The following is a 21,813-nucleotide window of genomic DNA, read 5'->3' as shown; positions in this document are numbered from 1 at the left end:
CTAGCTATCTTTGCGAGAAATGAGAAAACAATAGTATTCAAACGCTTGCTCTCAGTCCAACCCAACCCGTAACCTCCAGTACCCTTGTGTATCTACCTTCCAGCCAAAGAAATCGAGGGATGGTGATGGAACGAGGGAAGAAATGCTAGGCCGAAAAGCCGCGTCCTGTGAAAAACCGACGGGGAGGGGGAAACCGAAGAAACAGAAGAAACAGAAGAGACTATCAAGACTGGGTAAATGCAATAAAAACAGCGCTGTGGAATGAAGATAATGATTGACAAGGGAAAGAAAAAGAGAGAGAGGTGAAGTGAAGTTGTTCTGAGGTGGAAGCGCCAAAGAGAAAGGGATTGTCATACAGTCATGTGATCCTTGGAATGACGCATTCAACTCCTTGTCAGACTTGGACTGACTTCGTGCAGAGTACATTCAACTCATTTGAAAAGAGATATTACTGCTTCTCTTTCGCAAGATTTTCAATATGAAGCTTACATTTGCTACCCTGCTGGTTCTACCATTGGTATTGGCCGGATCGCTCAAGTCCGTCATCATTACTTTCCCCAAGGGAACGCCTGACTCGGTGGTAGACCAGGCCAAAGCTTGCCTGGTGGCTTCAGTATGCACTGTTTCTTCGTTCTCATGAAGTTGTTCTTCTGGCTCTGAACTGACACTTATAGGGTGGCGTCATCACGCATGAGTACAGTAAGTTTCACTTTCTACCTTGCTTATAACTAGATATAGAGATATCATTTCATCGCTAACCTACCTTTCTTATGCAGATTTGATTAAGTACGGTTTCAACAGACGTTCCTATCTCATAACCCGTTTTCTAACTATGGTTTTAGTGGCTTCGCCGCCGAGGCTCCTGTGAACGCTCTCCAGACCCTCTCCACACAGGATACTCAATACAAACCGAATATCGAAGAAGATAAGGTTGTCAGCGCGTACGGAGACTATGCGGCTGCCGTCTAATATACCTTCTCCAATGAGATACCGAGTGTTGTGAGAATCTCACAGTTCTGAGCATATAATGATGTCCGGAGGCGAACCCATCTTGGGATCATCTCAGAATTACACTCTCAGGACGATTTGGACGATTTAATACAACATACCTCGGCGTTCGGATGTACACAATGTGGAGTAAATGGTTGAGCCCTTACGCCTCAGCTAAGGGCTTCTGGGTAGGGAAATATATTGATAGTTTTTACTGGTTTCTGACGATCTACATACTAAATTAACATACACGTACAATATATTCAATATCACAATGTATGATTTACAATTCAAGACTTGAGTTATGGTACTTTTCTACAGATGTAGGCAAATCGAAGCCCTGGAGTCAACATAGGGCCGATCATCCTTTCCCCCACCCGCTAGTTGACTCCCGTCCTTGTGGCCCCGAAGGCGCGTGGATCTGGAAACTCCCTCATCTTGTGCTTGCGATCCCTTTGGAAATGCTGGAATTGCTGGAATTGCCGGCTTCTTTGACACTCGATTAAAACGCGTCACCAAAATGGCGTCGGAACACACAGTGACCAAGGTTCTGTTAGAATGGATCAACAGCTTCTCCTTAGGCAAAACCCTCCGAGCCACCGATGAATTGACCGATGGAATTATTCTGTGGGAGATTCTCCAGGATATTGACCCTCAATATTTCCTTGAGGAAATCCCAGAGCGCAACTCCTCCGACCATTGGGTGGCCAAGTGGCAGAACCTGAAGCACATCCACAAACTACTGCTCAACTACATTCGACACCAGAACGATGACATCCTACCCTCCGGTCTCGATCCATCGCCCGATCTCGAATCGATTGCCGAAAAAGCTTCTGCCAAGGACACGAACAAGCTGCTGAAGCTTCTCCTAATCGCTGCCATCAGCTCCCCCAACGCCGGAACATACGTACAAACCCTTCAGGAACTTAGCACCTCGACACAAGAGGGGCTCAGGGATATTATTGAGGAGGCGCACAATGGCCAATACGAGCCCATGGACGCTGCGGACGAGCTCAGGGAAGACCTGGCCAAGCACGATCGCCCTGTGGACCTGGAATTACAGTTCGAGGAACGCGTCGGAAAGGTGCTCGCGGAAAACGACCGTCTAACACATGAGAAAAAGGAATTGGAAAAGGCATTGGAGGACTTGCACAATCGCCTGGCGCGTCTCCAGGAGAACAATGACACCCTGCAAAACCGTCTCGCCTCCACCGAAGACCGGCTGGTTACATTGAAATCTGGAAAGGGTGATATCGGTCACAATGCAAAGGCACTGGAGAGCAAGACTCGTCAACAGGACGATCTAATTGCCTCCCAAGAAGCCAAGTTGACCGCGGCCCAGGACGAAATCGACAGTCTTCGCATGACCGTCGAGTCGTTGCGGGTCAAGAACCAGCGCTATCAGAAGTTACAGGATGACTATGATGAGCTCCGTACCGAAAAAGATCAACTCGCGCGCAAGGCAAATGCGGCCGAGAAATACCGCCAAAAGCTGCAAGCCAGCCAAGACTTTGAGAAAGAGAACCAGACCCTCAAGAACCAAATCAAAGATCTTCAGCAACAACTGAAAGAGTCAGACTCGCAGCAGCGGTGGTCTGCGGAGCGCGATGTGGAACTGGAAGAGTATCGCAAGCTTCTGCCACAAGTTGAGCAGGAATGCAATGAGATCCAGAACTTGAAGAAGCAACTTGAATTCAATAACCATGCGCTCACAGAGCGATTGGAAAGTGCGAATGAGCAGCACGATAGAGACGATGCTTTGATCAGCGAACTACGTGAACGCCTCGGAGAAATGGACGGCTTGCCGGGCAGCGCGTCGCCTGGCTCAGAGACGCCAAAGATGCAAGGGACATTGCACAAGGACTTTGAGGCACTCGGTGTCAAAGAGTCTCAACTGTATGTATACATATTGCCTTCGCGGTCTTGTTGGATTCTAACCATTGACAGTAAATCCGAGAACGATGACTTGAAACGGGAAATGGAGTCGGTCAAAGCACCTTCAGCTGTATGTGTACCATCTGTTCTCTCCAATCTTATACTGATATTAACAACCAGCAGCCAGCCTCCCATACTGGAGGCTTCTCTGAGAACTTTGCTGCATCCGTGCAGCTGGCGCGCTCTGGTTCCACCCAAAGGTTTGATTGCCCGGCATTTCGTTTTAATGAACAGAATATCTAACATGTCTCACAGTGACGACTATTGGAAACTATACGAGAACTATACCGGAGCTCTCAAGAAGATTGCAGAGGTCCAAGACACCTTGGAAACAGCCAAGAAGGACCTGTCTGATACACAAGCTGAACGTAAGTGTCCTTTTTTTGCTCTGGTTCTCCACAACTTGAGAAATACATGTGACTTACAATCTTGAAGTTCGTCTTGTCAATGCAGAACAGGCTGAGATGCTCCAAGGACTCGAAGCGCATAACTCGGCTGAATTGACAAAAGTCCGGGATGATTGGGAGAGTCTCACACAGAACGTCCATCACCTGGAGGCTGAAGTTGATGCCAGCCAGACGCTGGTGCGCGAAGTCTGTGCGGAACGAGAGGAATTGCGCAAGATGCTCGACAACAAGCAAAGCGAGATCAGCTCCGAAGATCAGGAGGTTATGAAAGAGATGCAAATGCTCCTAGGCGAGTTCGAAACCCATAATAATGAGGGCGGCGAAGTGCCCCAGAAATCGAGCTTCGAGCTCTTGAAGCAGTGTGCAGGAGTTCTGGAGAAGAACGTTGAACGACTTGCTCAGCGTGCAGAGGTCAGTTTTCCACACAAGATCCTATATCTTATTCGGTTCGCGTTTGCTAATTCTAGCTTGGTTCAATAGTACATCCAGCAACAAAATGAGCTGGTCAAATCACTTCGTGAGCGTATGAAGAACTACGAAGAAAACCTGGATGATGGAATTTCCAAAGAGCGAGAAGTAAGTCAAAAAGCTGTTTATGCTTCGTCCCAGCTTTAACAGTATGCTGATGACACTTTTTTAGCTTGAGCTTCAGAACATTATCGACAGCCAAGCTCGAGAACTCAACCTCGTGGGCTCGGCTTGGTATCACCTTCAGAGCCGATGGCAGAACAACAATATGACGGTATCACGGTATCGACACGGAGCCAGCACGGGAGATTCAAAGGGCTGGCTAGCAAAGCAAAGAAACGCAGTTACTGGTTAGTAGAATGCTACCTCACGAATCGAGTTTGTGTCTATTTCTTTTACATCTGCTTTTTATTTCTTTTTTGTCTACTGGTTTGGATGTTGATATTCCCACTATACATCCCGTCTTATTCTTGTGATTACTTCTATAACAATAGAGAATATATATGTCATCGAAATAGAACTTGTCCTTCAAAGAGCCCGGAGTCTTGATAACGTCACATGAATCCGTGTTGAAAGTAGAGTGAGTTCGTCGCATTCGGAAAATGTAAGCTACCTAAATAGATCCCCGCAAGAAATAAAAGATGTCTATGAAAAATACAAAGTCTAGGCAAGTCACCTAGCCCGAGAAAAGATAATAAAAGGGGAAATGCAACAATTATAAGAAGTCTTTATACAACCTGACCGAAAGCGGGAATCAAAGTCTGTGCCAGCCAGAAGCTGAAGACCAGCTTGGGACCTGTCATCAGCAGCTTGGGGGTCAGGCCCTTGAAGAAGCTGGTAGGGCCCTCGTTCTTGAGCATCTTGGAGACAATCTTGAAGCCAGACTCGGGGTTCTCGAAGTTGCGGTTCTGGATACGGGTCTTGATGACATCGAGGGGAGCGGACACGACCAGGGAGGCACTAGCACCGCAGACCGAAGCGACGAAGTTCTGGGCCCAGGAGGCAGTGTTATAGTCGGTCAGCTTGTAAATCTTTTCCTTGGCGAAAGCAGATCCACCGAAGAGCTGTAACAGAAGTTAGTGGTGGTTCAGTGATAGCAGACTGGGGGAAACATACAGCGAAGGAGCCAGGGGCGTTACGGGCGGCGGTCCAGCCAGCACCACGGTAAAGACCCATGCCCTCATCGGCAACAATCTTGAACAGGCCACGGCCACGGAAGGCCTCGGGGTTAGTCTGGCGCTTGATCTTAAGAACATCGAGAGGGAGCAGAACGATCTCTCCAATGCCGATCAAACTAAATAGGTTCCCAGTCAGATATATCCTTAGGTCCAATTGTCCAATTGTTCTTACCTTCCAGCAGTGGCGTGCATAATGGCCTTTCCGGTACCCTTGCCAAATGCCTTATCGAAGTCCGCACCGTGGTTCTGAGCGAGGTAATCGCGGGCGAAAGGCTGACCGCCGTACTTGTAGATGCGCTGGAGGACCTATAGATTTGAAATGATATGAGCTCGTTGTTCCCCCGCTTTTTTCGTTGCCGGTGCGAGTCACACGAACCTTGTAACCAGCAGCGTAACCCAGACCGGGGAACAATGAGGTGAACTTGCGACCAATTGAGGCATTGGCGTGTTCCTTGAAGACGACTTCTTTGAAAGCGGTAGCGCTGGAAATCTGTCAAAGACCCAGTCAGCAATAGGTACACCTTCGTTTGTAAATAATCCGAATCTCACCCGGGTCTGGTTGCTCATCAATCGCTTGGCGGTGGTGTCAACCTATGGAGGTCAGTTTCTAGTCGCAATGGGTCTCGAATCGGGAGAACATCGTACGGGGTGGAAGATCATCAACTCAGCAATACCGGCAGAGCCTAGAAGAGTCACGGGTCAGCAATGAGTCGGTGTTTTGAACATCTGACGACTTACCGGAACCAAGGAGACGAGCAGTGGCAGACTCCTTCTTGACATCCTTAGAGGCAGCGCCAGCACCGGGGGCAATAGTGGGAGCAATAGTGGGAGACATTTTTTCTAATTGTAGAGAAATTCCAAAAAAGAGCAAGAGAATGAGAACGCCGATGGATTCAGGAACATGTGCTCGGAGTTAAATTTTATCGAGGCGGGATTTGGCACTAGTCCCGTTTTGGGGCCGCCATCGGAGAGCCAAGGAGTTGCGAAAATACTATACTTATGTTGTCGATGTATGTATTAGAACGATATTGAAGAGGTATCAAGAAGTAAATAGTCTAATCTCTTCATTTATAGAATATAATCCTCCTCGTATCAACTCATTTTCCCTGTAAATGGGCTAATTAATCCCCACTATGGAACTACGTGGAATCAAACCCACGTCGGAATCTGTTTGAAACTGAAAATGGATGTGAGACAACATGACGCTGACTGTAGTAAATACTGCATGTATATATATGTAGTAGCATAAGCGATGTCGAACATCTGGAGCGCGCTAATATCTGGGGGAACTAGTTAGGGTTAGCGTTTGGGGACATTCCATGGTTGGATTAACTACTTCCCTCGAGACACTATGTACAGTAGAGATATCCAAGTCCAAGTACTTCTCTACAAACTCGGCTATGTATGTACCTATACTTAGATCAAGGCTAAAGAAATCATATTGCTCTTAAGTGTAAACACCTTATCTAGCCTGATCTGTGGTTTGTTTCCAAGTCGGTGCTCCATTGCTCGACGGAACACATGAAAAAAGAAATTTGTCAAAAGGATCCCAGAATATTACCACAACCAGAGAAAGCTCATAATGATTGTAGTTGCAGCTAAAAAAGCATAGTTGCCAAGCAAAGCTAGAAACGAAATGCGCAGAACACCGAATGAAACGCCCGTGACCCAAAACCAGTATCCGAAGGGTGCGGAAGCCTTCTCGCCTGCCCGTTCATCCTTCATTGACTCACTCGTGCAGGTTAGAGTGACCAAACAGCAAAGCAAATGAGAGAGAGACTGAGCAACCTCTACAGGTCACCGAAGGTGTTCTCGCCCGAGTATCTAACCTTTATGTCAGTATGATTTCATTTATTAAGAAAAGGGAGAAACGTACGTGATGTACAAGAAGCCATCTTCGTCCTTGTGTTCTTCGTAGATGCTGCTCATGAGCGCAGCTGTTGGCGGTAGGACCTCGTCAACGAAGATGAAGATAGCCTTCTCGGGGGAGAGCTTTATGCGCTTGCGGATCACATAGACAAACTGTCCCACGGTGAGGTCGGCCGGCACTAAGTACTTCTTCTTGTCGATGGTCGCGATATCGGACTTCTCGACCTTCTCGCAGATGACCTGTAGGTTGCCAGTCCGTTAGCTACCGAACAAGCGGTGAGGGTCTAAGAACTCGGTTGCAGCAACCACCTCCTTCGAGGATGAACCCCCCGGAATCAAAGATACTCACAGGAATCCTGTCGGCATATTTCTGACGGATGCGCTCGGCCTCAGCCTTTCGCTTCTCGAAGGGGTGCTCGTCCTTGAACTTGGATCGCATCGTGACTGATAAGGGTCGATAAGTAAGAGCGGGTCGGGTGGAGAGTAAGTAAGATCAGAACACCAGGGAGTTCTGATGCAAAACTGGTAGCAGTAGTGACTTCCTTGATGTGAAGCTCTAGATGGGAAGTATCTTGGAGGAAATAGAAAGAGAGAGATGAAGAGGGGTGATAGAGGATGACAAGGCGATTCCCCCGCTGACGTTACGGTAATACCATCACGGGATCCATGGGCGGTGAGTCAATAGTCACGCGGCAGAAATCAGGTGCCTCGAGGGTTCTGCTCACGTGGATAGCAAGATATACATATGTATCCATATTACTTTTACCTATATCAGTGGATTAAGATACCACCCAATATACTAGACACGCCTTGGATATCTAGATGTCTAAGTGAAATCATTTTCACCAATACTGGGGATTACATGTACTCGGTGCCTATTTCACTTGGGCAACTTCCAAGGTTCCCGGCCGCTTATCATGCTTATCTCATCCAGCCAAACAGATCAAACTCAGCTCTAAGCAAGTCGTACGATTTGAGACCGGGGTTGCGTGGTATTTCGCTGAATTGTTGACTCAATTCAACTTCTTCCTCAAATCATTCTTTGTAAAGGTCTGGATTGTCGTTTTCTCGGTCTCGGCCTTTGAATCTTTGATACTTTCCGCCGGCAGCCATTCGCGCAACCAATCCTATGTCCAGAATGGCGACCCGATCATACACACCTCTGCGGAGGTCACTGGGGCAGTTGTCTGCTAGAAACACTCGAATTGCCGGCCGTCGCGCTGGACCCTCGTTCCGCGGATATTCCACTGGACAGACTCCGCGTGAACCAAAGCCATTCACTGTCTGGAGGCCATACTTGCGCCTCGCCTTTGGTGTGCCTTTCATCGGCGGGATTATATACTCAATGGTATGACACGGCACTTCAAAACGTGAGGAAATCAATTTGCTTATTTTATTCCAGATGACAGAAGAAGTCACGGAACTCGACGCTCCATCTATGGTTGAAGTGGATGAAGCCCTAAAGCAATCGTCGAAAATCAGCGAGTCCTCGCCGATGCGGTTACGGATGGAAAAGCTCATCAAACAACACCAACAGAAGATTATCGAGGAACTAGGCAGAATCGACGGGAAACAATTTAAGACTGATACCTGGTCACGGCCCAATGGCGGCGGCGGTGTTTCATGTGTGCTACAGGACGGAAATGTCTTCGAGAAGGCGGGTGTCAACGTCTCCGTGGTGTACGGCAAACTGCCCCGGCCGGCCATTGAGAAGATGCGTGCCGATCACAAGTCCTTTGTTGGCTCAGATGTAGACTCGCTAGATTTCTTCGCCGCCGGTCTCTCGCTGGTCTTGCACCCACACAATCCCATGGCTCCGACGGTGCATCTCAACTACCGCTACTTCGAGACATCGGATCCCAAGGATCCTATCAACGGCGACAAGAACTGGTGGTTCGGAGGTGGCACAGATCTGACCCCGACCTACCTCTTCCCGGAGGATGCTCAGCACTTCCACAAGACCATTAAGGATACATGCGATCGCCACGATGCCACATACTACCCCAAGTTCAAGGCCTGGTGTGACAAGTACTTCTACATCCCCCACCGTGGCGAATGCCGTGGCGTGGGAGGTATTTTCTTCGATGATCTCGACGCCAGCTTCCTTCAAACTTCCGCTGGCTCCTCCTCCAACCCTCAGGAGACACTGTTCTCCTTTGTTTCCGATAGTCTGGCGTCTTTCCTTCCTTCCTACGTGCCCATCATTGAGCGACGCAAAGACATGCTGTACTCTCCGGAACAAAAGGAGTGGCAACAGCTTCGCCGGGGCCGCTATGTGGAGTTCAACCTTGTCTATGATCGCGGAACTAGCTTTGGCTTGCGCACACCCAATGCCCGCATTGAAAGTATCCTGATGAGTCTCCCACGTACCGCTAGCTGGGCTTACATGGACCCTGTCTCTGGCACAAGAACAGAGAACATGCCTGTCGATGAAGATGACCTGACAGAGGATAAGACCAGCGAGAAGGAGATTATGGATGTGTTGCGCCACCCCCGGCAGTGGGCATGATTGGTCCATGTGCCATGTTCAGTATAAGGGGTCATGGTGTTTTCTTGATTTATATATGTATACTACCTAACAAACATTGTAGATATGTGAATAATTGTCGGACTGGATATCTCATATCTCTACGGTCATCTCTATGGCTGTCCTAATAAAAAGTGACAAACCCCACGACTGATGAAGGGATTTTTATTCTCGATCGACTTGAGACTGTTTTTCAACTACTCTACGCTCCCGAAGAACTGAATCAGTCTAGCCCTGAAGTCTATAGATATGACTAGAACTGATATAAAGATGCCACCTCGGCGCCCACGGAATATCCCGTGCTACTCTTGCACATAACTTTTGCTGACAATTTGTATCCACCGCTAAATCATGCCGGTTCTGTCAGGCTTAAAACCAGCAGTCCTAACAACCTTGGAAGGTTAGTGTACAGATACGTGATCTAGCACTAAGGTTAGTGTACCGGAGGCTGCCAAAGAAAATACCACTAAAATATATATATGGAAAGACTACCGAAAGAGACTACCTGGGAAGACCACTAAGAAGAGCACGGCCGTATAGGCGGCCGACTGATTCTTATAGCAGTATATCCCAAAGGATATAATGGGCAGGTGGTATATAAGGTACATCTAGGCACAAGGGTTTAGCCCGGTATTTCGGAGGTCCCACTGTACTCCCACGGATATAGATTGATATTATCTCTCTTTTAAGCACTGCCGTATTTGTTGCAAGTATTAAATAATACTAAGGAGTTGACATCCCTTCCAATCTTCACTTCCAAGGTATACTAGCTTGACTTTATGTTTTACCTTCAGCCTTGTCAGTATTGCCAACATCCCACGTGGTTAGATGGAGCCACCTATCTAATATAGCATTACCAGTGTGCTGGTGGTATCTAGATATTGACGATCCCGCCGGAATCATGGTCATAAATTTTCATACTACCTAGGTAGGCTCGACAGATACATCGGCCTGAAGACCGATGTCTTATAAATCACCCATTGTCTATCCAGGATTCTCCAATAGGGTACGCTTTAAATATTACATTATTCCATAAGTTAGTGGCACAATTCCAGTGACAGACTGTTTTGTCAAATTTATAATTATACAATGGGTATTGAAAACCGCTGCGCATCATCATCCACGGGTAGCGTTTGCCACAATCGTCTAAATCTGGAGCGGCCTAGAAAGAGAACGTCCTCAGTGCCGTCATCCATCTTATAGGTCCCTAGACCAGGTCCGGTTAGGCTTGTTTTATATGTTTCATTCTCGTCTGCCTTCCATCCCAGTTGGTAAGATGGCCGAGTTGGTCCAAGGCGCCAGGTTAAGGTATACCTTAACTCCACAACTAGCAATAGTTTCCTGGTCTCGAAAGGGGCGTGGGTTCGAATCCCACTCTTATCAAATAACTTTTTGCTTTTGCTCATATTACTTCCTTTTTGCAGCTGGTGAGTTTTGTAGTCGAGAATTGTGTACGGATGGAGTGGCGGGTTGGCCCGAGAAGAAAATTTCTTCATTTTTGTGCGTTCAGTACATACGCCGGCAAGTGCTTCACCTTAACCTATAATCTTATAACTGGGTAGTATAGATACAACAAGAACCCCCTATTTAAATTGGGACAGTATATCAAGCCACCCATGAAGAGGCACCATCTCAAATATGAGAACTCCAAAGTCCCAGTATGTTTTATGAACCCTAGCAAGTGTCAGAGTGATACATGGCCTAGTACAAGGAAAGAAGGAGGAACAAATGCCAGCAGAGAGCATGCAGTTAGAGCTTCATATACGAAGGGGGTTAATAAAAATCTATCTTATACACTAGTGGCTGTTAGGGCAAGACGTCTAGAGGATGTTCTCCTTTGAACGTCTTTTTAGCGAAATGCTTTATATTTTTGCTCAAAGGCCCCGGGGATACATATTATATTATTGTAAAACATATTAGAACTGTAATAAATGCTCATCTGTGGCATGTGCCATGATTCTCTGTGGCTTTGTGGTGAGTGGTGGATGTGTTAATAGCCTACTAAACCTGACTATATTGACTGCTACTAGTATAATTGTTAACAAACAAACCGCTTTCTTAAAACATAACCTACTGACCATGCCAAGGCGTAATAATAGAAGAATACATAAGATGTATGGCTATTGTCACCGAATACAAAGATTGATTTATTGATAACCTTTACCTTTGAGGTTTGGGGATAACCGACGAAGAGTGTGAGGATCCATCAGCATAATAGCACAGCATTAACGAAAGGACCTTCTATGGTTTTATCATTGAACTACCTGGTTATGGAAACGGAGAGCCAGATGGAAAAGGAGAGGGTCCCGGACATCTAAGCAGGAGCTTTATATACTTCACATTTGCTTATTGGAAGTATCGTACAGGCTACCTAAAATAGAAAGGTATTCCCACGTGGCAACACACCTGTATTTCTTTTTTTATGGCTGTTCTCATTCAGATCGGCTTTCAGATCTGATCATTGCCGTGTGTGATTGATACCTTCTCATTGGCACCATGGCAGAGTATCGACGACCAAGAAAAGTCGATTCGTTTGTCTGATAGTATCTAGCTCCCCAGTGGGACCTAGGCCATCCACTAGGAGAAATAGCCTAGCTAATAGTCTGATAGGGCGTTTAGTCTCGAACGATATAGCGTCCGAATAAATTCCCCCATTGTCAACTTCCTGAACAGAACGAAATTTTGATATACCACAACCCTAAAATTTTCAACCAACCACCCGCCAAAAAAAAAATCACACAATTGAGCTAAAAGAAAGAAAAGGCCTCGTTTTGAGGCGGAAGGGGCAAAAATTGCAAAAAGAAGATGATAAGAGTGGGATTCGAACCCACGCCCCTTTCGAGACCAGGAAACTATTGCTAGTTGTGGAGTTAAGGTATACCTTAACCTGGCGCCTTGGACCAACTCGGCCATCTTACCAACTGGGATGGAAGACAGGTCAGATTATGAACATATAAAAAAGACAAGAAGAGAGGCTCAGGTTTAATAGATCTATAAGATGGATGAAGGCACTAAGAACTTATAGTAAAGTATCCTATTCTAGGGCCCTCCAGGTTTAAATGGTTGTGGTAAAGGCTAGGATAATTCGTAATAGTTTTCAATACCTGTTAATTGAATCCTTGATAGAACAGTCTACAACTAGAAATTGGTCCATTATCTTATGGATTAATGTTTTACTTTGAGCAAATTATGTCGCCCCATTGGGGGATCTTGGATACCTAGGTAGATTATGGGTGATCTAGAGACTTGGTCCACGAGCTGTTGATTCGATTATGAAGTATTGATTCTGCATTAAGTGCTTCGCCTGGAACTGCGGAGGGAATGGATCATTGATAATGTAGCTAGAAAAGATTCAGATCTTAACAAACTCCAATCCTCGAATGACATTAATGTCACGCCATTTGTACCTGTGTCGAGTATATAAAGATAGTCCCAACCGGTTGTCAACGAAGAAGTGGCCGTGGACCCCCGCAGCTTGTACATACTAGGTATGCTGCCTTGGCTACTACATATGGCATGATCCGCATTTCACCGCAATACCGCGTAGATACGCTACGAACCATCACAACATCGTATTCTCCTTGGACCCTAATCCACTGTCATGGATTCCTGCATGAGTACCATTTTGTAAAGGGCTTGTTGGTTTTCACTATGAATCTCCCACCGCACCCTCCGCAAGGGCTTCTTACTACTCTATCTCCAAGGTGACCTACGGTAGTTTAGTTAAAAACGAGTTTACCGGTACATATTTTCTTTACTAAGTTCAGGGCGCCATGGACCACAAAGCGATACGAACATGGGTAGTGAATCCGAGTGACAGGTTCACACTCCATGTCGCCTTCCGACACCAGAGACGCCGATGATAGAATCGACAGACACTAGAGCAATTTTTTAACAGATCCTATTCGGGGAGCATATCCCTGATGTTGAAGAAGTCATCTCTCGGAATCTAGCTCAAACCGTTGCGAGCATTACGAAGGTCTTCGACCTAGGCTAGGGAGGATATTCCTCATCTGATCTAACTGGAGTGAAGTATTCCAACTGTCTTTTTGGTAAGAAGCTAAGCCAATTCACGTTGGAGACAGATATTAACCATATGACGCCACGATCAGCAGCATACTTTTAGACTTCCTCCTTCTCTTCACTCGCTTCCTTCTCTCTATGAAAAGATAAGCGTCTCTTTGCAAAATACTCTTCACCATGAACTTTCTGTGATGTATATTTCAACAGCCAAAATAAGAAACTGACTGGATGTTGGATATGCTTTCTCGTTTTCTCGTTTTCTTCTTTTTTTATCGCTATCCACATCTTGAATTAACCAACGGCATCTAAAGGACCCTCTCACGTGTCCACGCGACGGGACTGTTCAAGAGTTGGCGAGGATTCTTGACGAGAACGTTGTTGTGAATGTCAGAGGGACACCAGCACCAGGAAAATCGGTACTGGCTCAACTTTTGCGTGATCATTGCCATAGCAAAGACGCCCCTGTCATATTGTTCAGAACCTGGCATCGAGACCAAACCGAAGATCACACTAATGGCTTTGTCCGCAAGGCGAGCCGAAGGCTATGATTCCATCAATTCTCGCACGCTCGAAAATGCTGGGATGGTCATTATTCTTGAAGCACAAATGTCTCATACGGACGATGACCTCTGGTATGGACTTATCAAGGATCAAACCGGTTTCTATTCGGGTCCACGGATTGCCATTCCTCTTCTTATGGTAGCCCTACTGGAGGCCCTTTGCAGCCGTAGGAAGGACACTTCCCTACCCCCGTCCCTCTAGTAACGCGTGTCTGTTAAGCCATCCATTGTTCAATACACTCCATGGATAGCGCTTTTTTACAATCATGAGAAATTTGATGATGTCGTCTCTCGCTACTGTCGCGATGACCGCTTTCTTATCAAGTTGGACAATGTCGACAGTGCAGCACGCTACAATATATTTGAGCTTACCGATGGACACCCAGGGGCTGTTGACTGAGTTCCGAGGATGTTAGAGGAGGTATGTTTCCCCGCTCTACCAGCATAGTATATGACAAATCCAATCTTATACAGGGTACTACTCTGGTCTGAAATACAACAAGCTTAAGATCGAAGATGTCGACATCCGGAGAACTCTGCACCAGAATGAGAAGGCGTTCGACCTTTTTCCCCCTTGAAACGGACAACAATGTGGCGCTCGTTTGTTAGCGAAAAGGATATCCCAACCTGTGGCACGAATCCTGCGAAAAGTGCTGCCAGAGGGGAGCGTCCCTCGGGACCTAGACGACGACGGCGTGAAGATATGCTACGAAAAAGGCTGGCTACATATAGAAGCGCTAGATGCCGGTGGAGGAAACATCATTTGCGTGCTCCCAACAAAGTTATATGCTAAGTAAGTATTGACTCCTGTGGCTTTCCTTCCGGAGTTCCCTTTGACTAAAATATTAAGCAGGTATGTGGAACGTAAATTGGCAGATTATCGGGCCTGGAAAGTCAGACGTCCGACCCCTGGCAGCTGCATGCTACGTTTGCTTTAGCATTGCTGCCATCACGAGGGTGTGACATCAATGCACGTGTGGCTATCCGTATGTATCTTCTAGCCCCAGTGCATGAACAGCCTTACATGTGTAGGGGTAGTTATCGTAGACATGTGGTTGGTAGGACAACTAGTGTGTATAAGTTTATTAGGGGCTTTTTGGACAGACGAGCTGGTTCTTATGCTCATCTGTCGGGGGGAACGACAGCTGGGTTTCTAAGAGAAGGTTAGCCAGTTGAATATAGTCATATACCATCATATATTGAAAATATAACCAGACGTAATACCCATCACTTCGGCTAAACGACTGTACATAATAGAGCCAAACAACAAAGGTATCTTTATACAATCCCTATAAATATTCTAGACAGCAAACGCAGCTTTGCTACTTACACCAAGTAACATGGATAACCCTTTAGGAGGGCTCAGCCCTAAGATAGGCGGAACTTCCAGCAATGCATTATACTACCACATCATTCAACTATTTTTCCAAACGAGAAAAAAGAAGAATAAAGAAGAATAAAGAAGAAACGGAGGACAACCTGGATGTTTCCAAAGCAAAAAGTTATGATAAGAGTGGGATTCGAACCCACGCCCCTTTCGAGACCAGGAAACTATTGCTAGTTGTGGAGTTAAGGTATACCTTAACCTGGCGCCTTGGACCAACTCGGCCATCTTACCAATTGGTTGGGAAACAGACGAGAATATGGCTACATGAACCGAAAGCAGCAATAGTCCAGAATTATCACAGGCATGTTGACTCTCTAGTCTAAAGCATGTGAACTTTCGGCCGATACCCGCAATTACCCCGACAATTTAGCCATATGATAATTCAGACTCTCAATCTATATTACATACGGAGTAGCCGACGGACAGACGGGATTCCAGCCGTGTTCTGATTCCCATAAGCCGAGGTCAAAGCCCGTGGCCGTTGGACCGCTACCTAGGCACACGGAGTAGATGCTACATACTGCAAGTGCTACGCAATAGCGGAATTCACAAATTATCTAGCGCAAACTCTAGGAATAATCCAGGGCAAGCTGAGACAGGTACTTAATCCTTTCTGTTGTTTGTCGTCATTAGTATCGTCGGTCGTCGGCCTGAAGGGTTGAAATGGCCGATTCGCGCACCGAATATCGGATGATGTTTTGTCTGGGGTTTGATGTTGACATTAACCGGGGATTTGTCGGTTGTCGGAACTAAAGGTTCGGAGAATTAAAATTCATGTTTTTAGAATAAGGCCTTGTTGCATTGGTTATTGTCATTGTATGTCGGAATTGTGGTTCCGGTCTTCAATTGGGACTCGAATTCTTGACTTTGCAAATAACATAAGAATATGAGACCGAGATCGATACAACGGTACAAGAAAGTGAACAAGACAAATCGGGGTAAAGATGAGAAAAACCGTAAATGTATTCAATGGGTATCGGGTCTGTCCATACGTCCAGACTAATTATGGAGTTATATGAGCAAATGCATCTAGACTAAAAACAAACACTTCCATTCCGAAAACCACTGCACGGCAGAAGGGTATCTCAAACCTTCTCTAGTGCTTCGCGGTGACTTTGTCGCCGGTCAGTTTTTCGACTGCTTCTTTGGCCCTATTCGGTGGAAAGGAGATCTGGTTAGCCCGAGGTCTCACATGAAAAAGAAGGTGGATCGCAATGACGACAGAATAAGGGGAAAATCTGGAGAATGGAGGGGAAAGTGGAACACTTACATGTCACCAAGAGCAACCATGCAGACGGTCTGCCAGATGCCCAGACCGACACGGGGAGCCACACCACGGTAGAGGCCACGGATGCCGTTGTTGTCGTAGATGTACTTGAAAGTCTTGCCGACGGTCAAGTTCTTGGGGCGGTTAGGGTCAGGGGTCTTGCTCTGCATCTCGACACGGATAACCTCAATCGGCTGGTTCCAGGCGGACAGACCACCACCGAGACTCGAAGCCAAGATCTTTTCCCAGGCAGACAGCTTGACGCCGTCCTCCTTGCCAGCAACCTTGCGGATAGCCGACTCAGCGAGACGGGACAGACCGAAGCGAGAACCCCAGTTGGTAGTCTGGCGAATGGCGACGGCGTTGACACCGCGGTTGATACCGCGGATACCCTCCTTGCGGTAGATATCCATAAAGGTCTGGAAAGTGCCGGGAGGCTTAACACCGGAGGCGGCCATCTTGTGCTTGGTGATCTCGACGGTCTTCATGCAGGTACAGAAACCCATAGTAGCGTAGGCCTGAGCGACACCGCCAGCCATACCACCGCTGATACCGGACACGAAGTCATTGGCGCCGAAGGTGCGAGCGTAGTATTCGGCCTCGGAGGCGACGAAGAGGAGAACCGCACCCTTGGTGGATGCCTCAATCCAGGCCCACGGAATGAGTCCCTGGTAATCTAAACATCCGATCTCGCAATTAGTTTTGAGTCCATCATATCATGCGGGTCTAGGCCCCCACGCGCTAGCTGGAAAGGTCGGGGGAAATTGGAAGCGGGTAATGAATGGAAGTAGAAGCGGGTATTGAATGGACACTTACAACCGAAAATGCCGCCACGGCCCCAAATCCGACCCATAGCGCCCGCGAAGCTATCGCCCCGGTTTGCGGCCATGGTTGTCTTGATCACCTCCAGCGGCTTGGGGATGGTTAGTTTGCGTTGTTTACCATATGGAACTTGAAGTATGCCATACCTGTCCCAGTGATGTAACCTCAAACAAGTTCAATCCTGCGCCCAGTAACAAGTTGCTGAACTTGACGGGCTTCTTCTCGAGCTTAGGGGCCGAGGCCGCGGACGTAGTTGTAGACATTCTGGGATTATGGATGCGCTGAAAGGGGCCCTGACCAAGGGATATAGGGGGCTTCGTGCGTTTTTAAAAGAGGGAGGACTAAGAAAGTCGGAAGAAGATGGATTGGCAAGGTGCGTAGAAAGTGGAGTGGAAGAGAGGGAAGAGAGAGGAGAGCAGAATGTCTTATAGGGTCGGGGGGAATCAAAGCTTTGGGACAGTAAGCTGGGGGGGACAACTTAGTACCAGGTACATCGGATCATTAAAGTTTCCACTCATACTATTGGGTACTCGGTACCTCCCATACCAGCCACGGAAGGAATCCACCGTAATTCGGAGCAGTTCACCAAGTACTTTGTTTATTTTATTTTATTTTGTTTATTATTTCTATAAGATCTTATGTCTGTTTCCCTTTTACAATACATATTCAATGTACAACACAGTTAACTATTCTATACGTACATATATACAACATATGTATTGTTTATATGTTGACATGTGGGGACGTTGAGTTGTTCCCAACAATTATCCGCATGTGATCGATTCAACACAGGTAGTCGTCAGACCGTGTGATATCCTACGCTGTATCTCTAGTCCCCATCCATCAACTGGAGAATTCCAAGCAGTTTTACCTAGGTAGTCTTTTTGGACACATCTATGGATCTCCATGGATACTATACAATTATCGAATACACCGTGTTCTTTTGCTTTCCTTTACATGTATAGCGAAAATAAACTGGAGATCATAAATGATTTGACATGGAAGTTCTGTTACAAGGCCCGCTCGAACCGATCAAGTCCCTATCATACAACATGAAAATAACCAAAGACTCTCTCGGCCAAACAAAGGAGATAATACAAATGTCTAACCCGGGTTTTCAACGGGCCCCAAGGGTGATATTAAAAAAAAGAGATGGGAAAATTCATGCGTTTAAAGCTTAGCACCGACCAACTTGGCGTAGGCCTCAGTGCTGAAAGACTTGGGGCGCTCAATGGGCATGCCAAGAGCACGGTCGATGATCAGCTGGGGCAGGACACCAATGGCACGGGACACACCGAACAGGACGGTGTAGTAGTTAGCCTCGGTCAAACCGTAGTACTGGAGGAGGACACCGGAGTGGGCATCGACGTTGGGGTAGGGGTTCTTGGTCTTGCCGTGCTCGGTCAGAACGCCAGGGGCGATCTTGTAGACCTGGCTGACCAGCTTGAACAGAGGGTCATCGGGCAGCTTGCGGAGAGCAAACTCGCGCTGGGAGACGTAACGGGGGTCAGTCTTGCGCAGAACGGCGTGGCCGTAACCGGGGACGACCTGGCCGTTGTTAAGGGTGGACCAGAGGTAGTCCTTGATGGACTGGTCACTGATGTCGTTGCCGACAGACTCCTTCATCTTGGTGATCCAGTTCAGGACCTCCTGGTTAGCCAGACCGTGAAGGGGACCGGCAAGACCCTGGAGACCGGCGGACAGAGAGAGCATAGGGGAGCTCAGAGCACTGCCAACCAAGTGGGTGGTGTGGGCGCTGACGTTACCACCCTCGTGGTCGGAGTGGATGGTCAGGTACAGACGCATCAGCTCAACGAAGTCCTTGTTGCCGCCGAAGCCAAGCTGGTTGGCCAAGTTGAAGGAGTAATCCTTGTCCTTCTGGATGGGGGCGACCTTGCCGTCTTTGAAGACGTTGCGGTAGATGCGGGCAGCAATGGTGGGCAGCTTGGCGATGAGATCCATGGAGTCCTCGAAGGTGTAGGTCCAGTACTCCTTCTTGTTGACACCCTTGGCGTAGGCCTTGGCGAAGGCAGACTCGTGCTCGAGAGCGGTCACGGCCAGAGAGAACTGGGCCATGGGGTGGAGGGTGTTGGGGCAGCGATCGATGAGCTCCTCAACGAACTTGGGGACATCGGAGCGGGCAGCCCACTCGGCAGACAGGTTACGAACCTGCTGCTCGGAGGGGATCTCGCCGGTCAACAGAAGCCAGAAGAGACCCTCAGGCAGGGGCTCCTCACCACCGGGAGCCTTGGGCAGGAGCTTCTGGCACTCGGGGATCTAGAAAGAATAGTGAGCAAGCGGAAAAGATATCCGAATCAATGAAGACCTACAGTGTAGCCACGGAAACGGATACCCTCCTCAGAGTCGAGGACGGAACCCTAGGGAAAAAAAATGTTAGCGTCGTCATTTGCCAGGGGCTATGAAATTTCTCAACTTACCTCCCAAACGAGGGACTTGATGCCACGGGCACCACCGTAGGCCTGGTCGAGGGTAACCTCACCAATGACCTTGTTGCCGTGCTCCCTGAAACAATTGGATACCATGATCAGCTGTTGTTTGATTTCAACTCAAAGGGCGCGTCACATACTTGCGGAGCTTCTTGACCTTCTCGATCTCGGCGGGCAGGTTGTCGGCGAAGGTGTCCTTGAGGGACTAAACAATGAAACTAGGTTAGCATTCCGTTAAAGCTTGAAGCCGAAGGACGAGCATCATACCTTAACCTTAGCGGAAGAGTAGCAGCGCACGCCATTGAAGGCAGCGGACTGCACCGGCTTCGCAATGGAAGACCGGAGAGCGGTAGTACCGATTCTGAGGGAAGAAGCCATGTCGAATCAGACAGGATATGTGGGATGGGTGGTATGGAGGAGATGGAGAAGTGGTCACAAAGCCTGGGGGAGAAGAAGAAAGAAAGGAAAGAATTCGGGGACGAGCTTCTTTTGCGCCTGGAATTTTCTCGGTTTTTTTCCCATTTGGCCGTATTACAGCCGGTACCGTCGGTACGGTAACTGGGTCACTTTCGGGACGCCGTGGAAGCTCAGTCAGCTATTAGACAGCTCTCTCTCTACGGTAATTTTCCCCCAACGGTACGGAAGAGCACGGGCTCGGGCTGCCGGCAGATCAACTACGGTGATATTCGTAGATGGCGAAATACGGAAATTTAATTCGGGTATGTGTTCTTTTCTACATAGTAAATGGTATATTGTACACATTTTGATCTTTGTGAGATTATGTATCTATATACATATGTACATATGTAAGAAATATAATGTATCAATTTCATTAAATCATCTCAATATACGTAATTAAATCCCACAATCTGCCCCGGTTCCAATCCATGGATGTTCCCAAATTTCGTACGGAGTACTGCAAATACAGTCCACATCCCTGAGCGGCAGGTAATGACGTCGGCAAGTCGCCATTTTCTTCCGTTGTCGCCATCCGTCCGATATGGAACCCTCGGTAGGAGCTTATCAGATGGGATATTTAGTACATCCATATACATATGCATATAATATATATATATATATATATGTATACATATATGTCATAGTGTTGATGCTGTCATGAACTCGAATAGATAGTTATAGACCCCAAATTCCTAGGCTATCCTTGTACAAGTCATACCTCCGAGTTGTACAATGGCCTTTTCTGAAATGGTTCACCGAGGTCGGGAGCTATGGGCGGCGGACAGGGGCAGAAATGTGGTAAAAAGGGATGGGATGCCCACGGGTTCCTCGGCTCAGTTGTAATTAGGTGTAAGGTACTGGAGTACGGAGTACGTACAATATACAATGTTATGTTCATTATTGTTTGATATATGTGGTAGTATCCTTCATTGGAAAGGTCCGGGATTTCCATTGTTTAGCAGACTCTATTCATTATCTCAATATATGTCATTCATTCCTCTCGGCCTTATGACCATTGAATATGATATGAGAAAGAAAGACAGTAAAACAAATGTAGGACCCCATTCAAAGGTCGATATTTGAAAAGTCAATGTTTATTGACACGAGCCTTGCGGTTTTTAGGGTTTGACAGTCACCTCGGCCTTCCTTTTGACCTCCCTTTTGATCTCCCTTTTAGCCGCTCCAGATATAAAAGATCCAAAAAGCCTTCGGTTCCGGACAGCAGCCAAAGATGCAAGTTGTAATCAGCACGTGATCAATTCCAGGATAGGACCAGCGCCAGTCGCAGAGTCTGCTCTCCCCTTTGATGATCCTTCAGTCTTCATCTTCATCCCCCCATCCCAGCATCCTTTTTCCTTTCGATTTCATCAGTTTCTCAACCTCAGTTCATCCGCTGACTGCGCTGGACTTCACTGGATTCTCTTGGAATCCGTAAACCCTGATCTGGTTTTTTTTTCTCTCTGGACCTCACTGC

General features: G+C 47.3%; 9 protein-coding genes across 9 annotated transcripts; 5 read left to right on the top strand and 4 right to left on the bottom strand.

Annotated features, from left to right (window-relative positions):
- Positions 1-478: 478 nt before the first annotated feature.
- Positions 479-969, top strand: N7489_007906 (uncharacterized protein; the record flags this gene model as incomplete). Its single annotated transcript, XM_056713656.1, has 4 exons — positions 479-613; positions 675-699; positions 777-786; positions 843-969. 4 exons carry the CDS (start codon positions 479-481, stop codon positions 967-969), a joined length of 297 nt encoding a protein of 98 aa, XP_056567371.1.
- Positions 970-1,510: 541 nt separating this feature from the next.
- On the top strand, positions 1,511-4,155 carry N7489_007905 (putative microtubule binding protein HOOK3; the record flags this gene model as incomplete). The annotated part of the gene is made up of 7 exons (XM_056713655.1): positions 1,511-2,886; positions 2,938-2,995; positions 3,046-3,125; positions 3,181-3,293; positions 3,361-3,743; positions 3,813-3,908; positions 3,973-4,155. 7 exons carry the CDS (start codon positions 1,511-1,513, stop codon positions 4,153-4,155), a joined length of 2,289 nt encoding a protein of 762 aa, XP_056567370.1.
- A 373-nt stretch (positions 4,156-4,528) lies between these two features.
- On the bottom strand, positions 4,529-5,813 carry N7489_007904 (putative mitochondrial GTP/GDP transporter Ggc1; the record flags this gene model as incomplete). Its single annotated transcript, XM_056713654.1, has 7 exons — positions 4,529-4,864; positions 4,917-5,094; positions 5,151-5,284; positions 5,355-5,468; positions 5,528-5,569; positions 5,624-5,661; positions 5,717-5,813. The coding sequence occupies 7 exons, from the start codon at positions 5,811-5,813 to the stop codon at positions 4,529-4,531; spliced, it is 939 nt and encodes a 312-aa protein (XP_056567369.1).
- Positions 5,814-6,768: 955 nt separating this feature from the next.
- N7489_007903 (autophagy-related protein 8) lies at positions 6,769-7,286 on the bottom strand (the record flags this gene model as incomplete). The annotated part of the gene is made up of 3 exons (XM_056713653.1): positions 6,769-6,802; positions 6,855-7,087; positions 7,197-7,286. The coding sequence occupies 3 exons, from the start codon at positions 7,284-7,286 to the stop codon at positions 6,769-6,771; spliced, it is 357 nt and encodes a 118-aa protein (XP_056567368.1).
- A 699-nt stretch (positions 7,287-7,985) lies between these two features.
- hem13 (coproporphyrinogen oxidase) lies at positions 7,986-9,356 on the top strand (the record flags this gene model as incomplete). Its single annotated transcript, XM_056713652.1, has 2 exons — positions 7,986-8,195; positions 8,250-9,356. The coding sequence occupies 2 exons, from the start codon at positions 7,986-7,988 to the stop codon at positions 9,354-9,356; spliced, it is 1,317 nt and encodes a 438-aa protein (XP_056567367.1).
- Positions 9,357-13,781: 4,425 nt separating this feature from the next.
- On the top strand, positions 13,782-14,159 carry N7489_007901 (uncharacterized protein; the record flags this gene model as incomplete). The annotated part of the gene is made up of 1 exon (XM_056713651.1): positions 13,782-14,159. The coding sequence occupies one exon, from the start codon at positions 13,782-13,784 to the stop codon at positions 14,157-14,159; it is 378 nt and encodes a 125-aa protein (XP_056567366.1).
- Positions 14,160-14,238: 79 nt separating this feature from the next.
- N7489_007900 (uncharacterized protein) lies at positions 14,239-14,535 on the top strand (the record flags this gene model as incomplete). Its single annotated transcript, XM_056713650.1, has 2 exons — positions 14,239-14,368; positions 14,432-14,535. The coding sequence occupies 2 exons, from the start codon at positions 14,239-14,241 to the stop codon at positions 14,533-14,535; spliced, it is 234 nt and encodes a 77-aa protein (XP_056567365.1).
- A 1,905-nt stretch (positions 14,536-16,440) lies between these two features.
- On the bottom strand, positions 16,441-17,696 carry N7489_007899 (putative mitochondrial DNA replication protein (Yhm2); the record flags this gene model as incomplete). The annotated part of the gene is made up of 4 exons (XM_056713649.1): positions 16,441-16,495; positions 16,615-17,287; positions 17,428-17,524; positions 17,580-17,696. The coding sequence occupies 4 exons, from the start codon at positions 17,694-17,696 to the stop codon at positions 16,441-16,443; spliced, it is 942 nt and encodes a 313-aa protein (XP_056567364.1).
- A 907-nt stretch (positions 17,697-18,603) lies between these two features.
- Positions 18,604-20,258, bottom strand: cit1 (citrate (Si)-synthase CIT1; the record flags this gene model as incomplete). Its single annotated transcript, XM_056713648.1, has 5 exons — positions 18,604-19,710; positions 19,764-19,811; positions 19,872-19,956; positions 20,021-20,085; positions 20,148-20,258. 5 exons carry the CDS (start codon positions 20,256-20,258, stop codon positions 18,604-18,606), a joined length of 1,416 nt encoding a protein of 471 aa, XP_056567363.1.
- Between the last annotated feature and the right edge of the window lie 1,555 nt (positions 20,259-21,813).

Source organism: Penicillium chrysogenum (genome assembly GCF_028827035.1).
Source record: "Penicillium chrysogenum strain IBT 35668 chromosome Unknown utg000004l_segment0_segment0, whole genome shotgun sequence".
Classification (NCBI taxonomy): domain Eukaryota; kingdom Fungi; phylum Ascomycota; class Eurotiomycetes; order Eurotiales; family Aspergillaceae; genus Penicillium; species Penicillium chrysogenum.
Note: the sequence above shows the minus strand (reverse complement) of the source record. Positions and strands in the feature narration are given on the sequence as shown.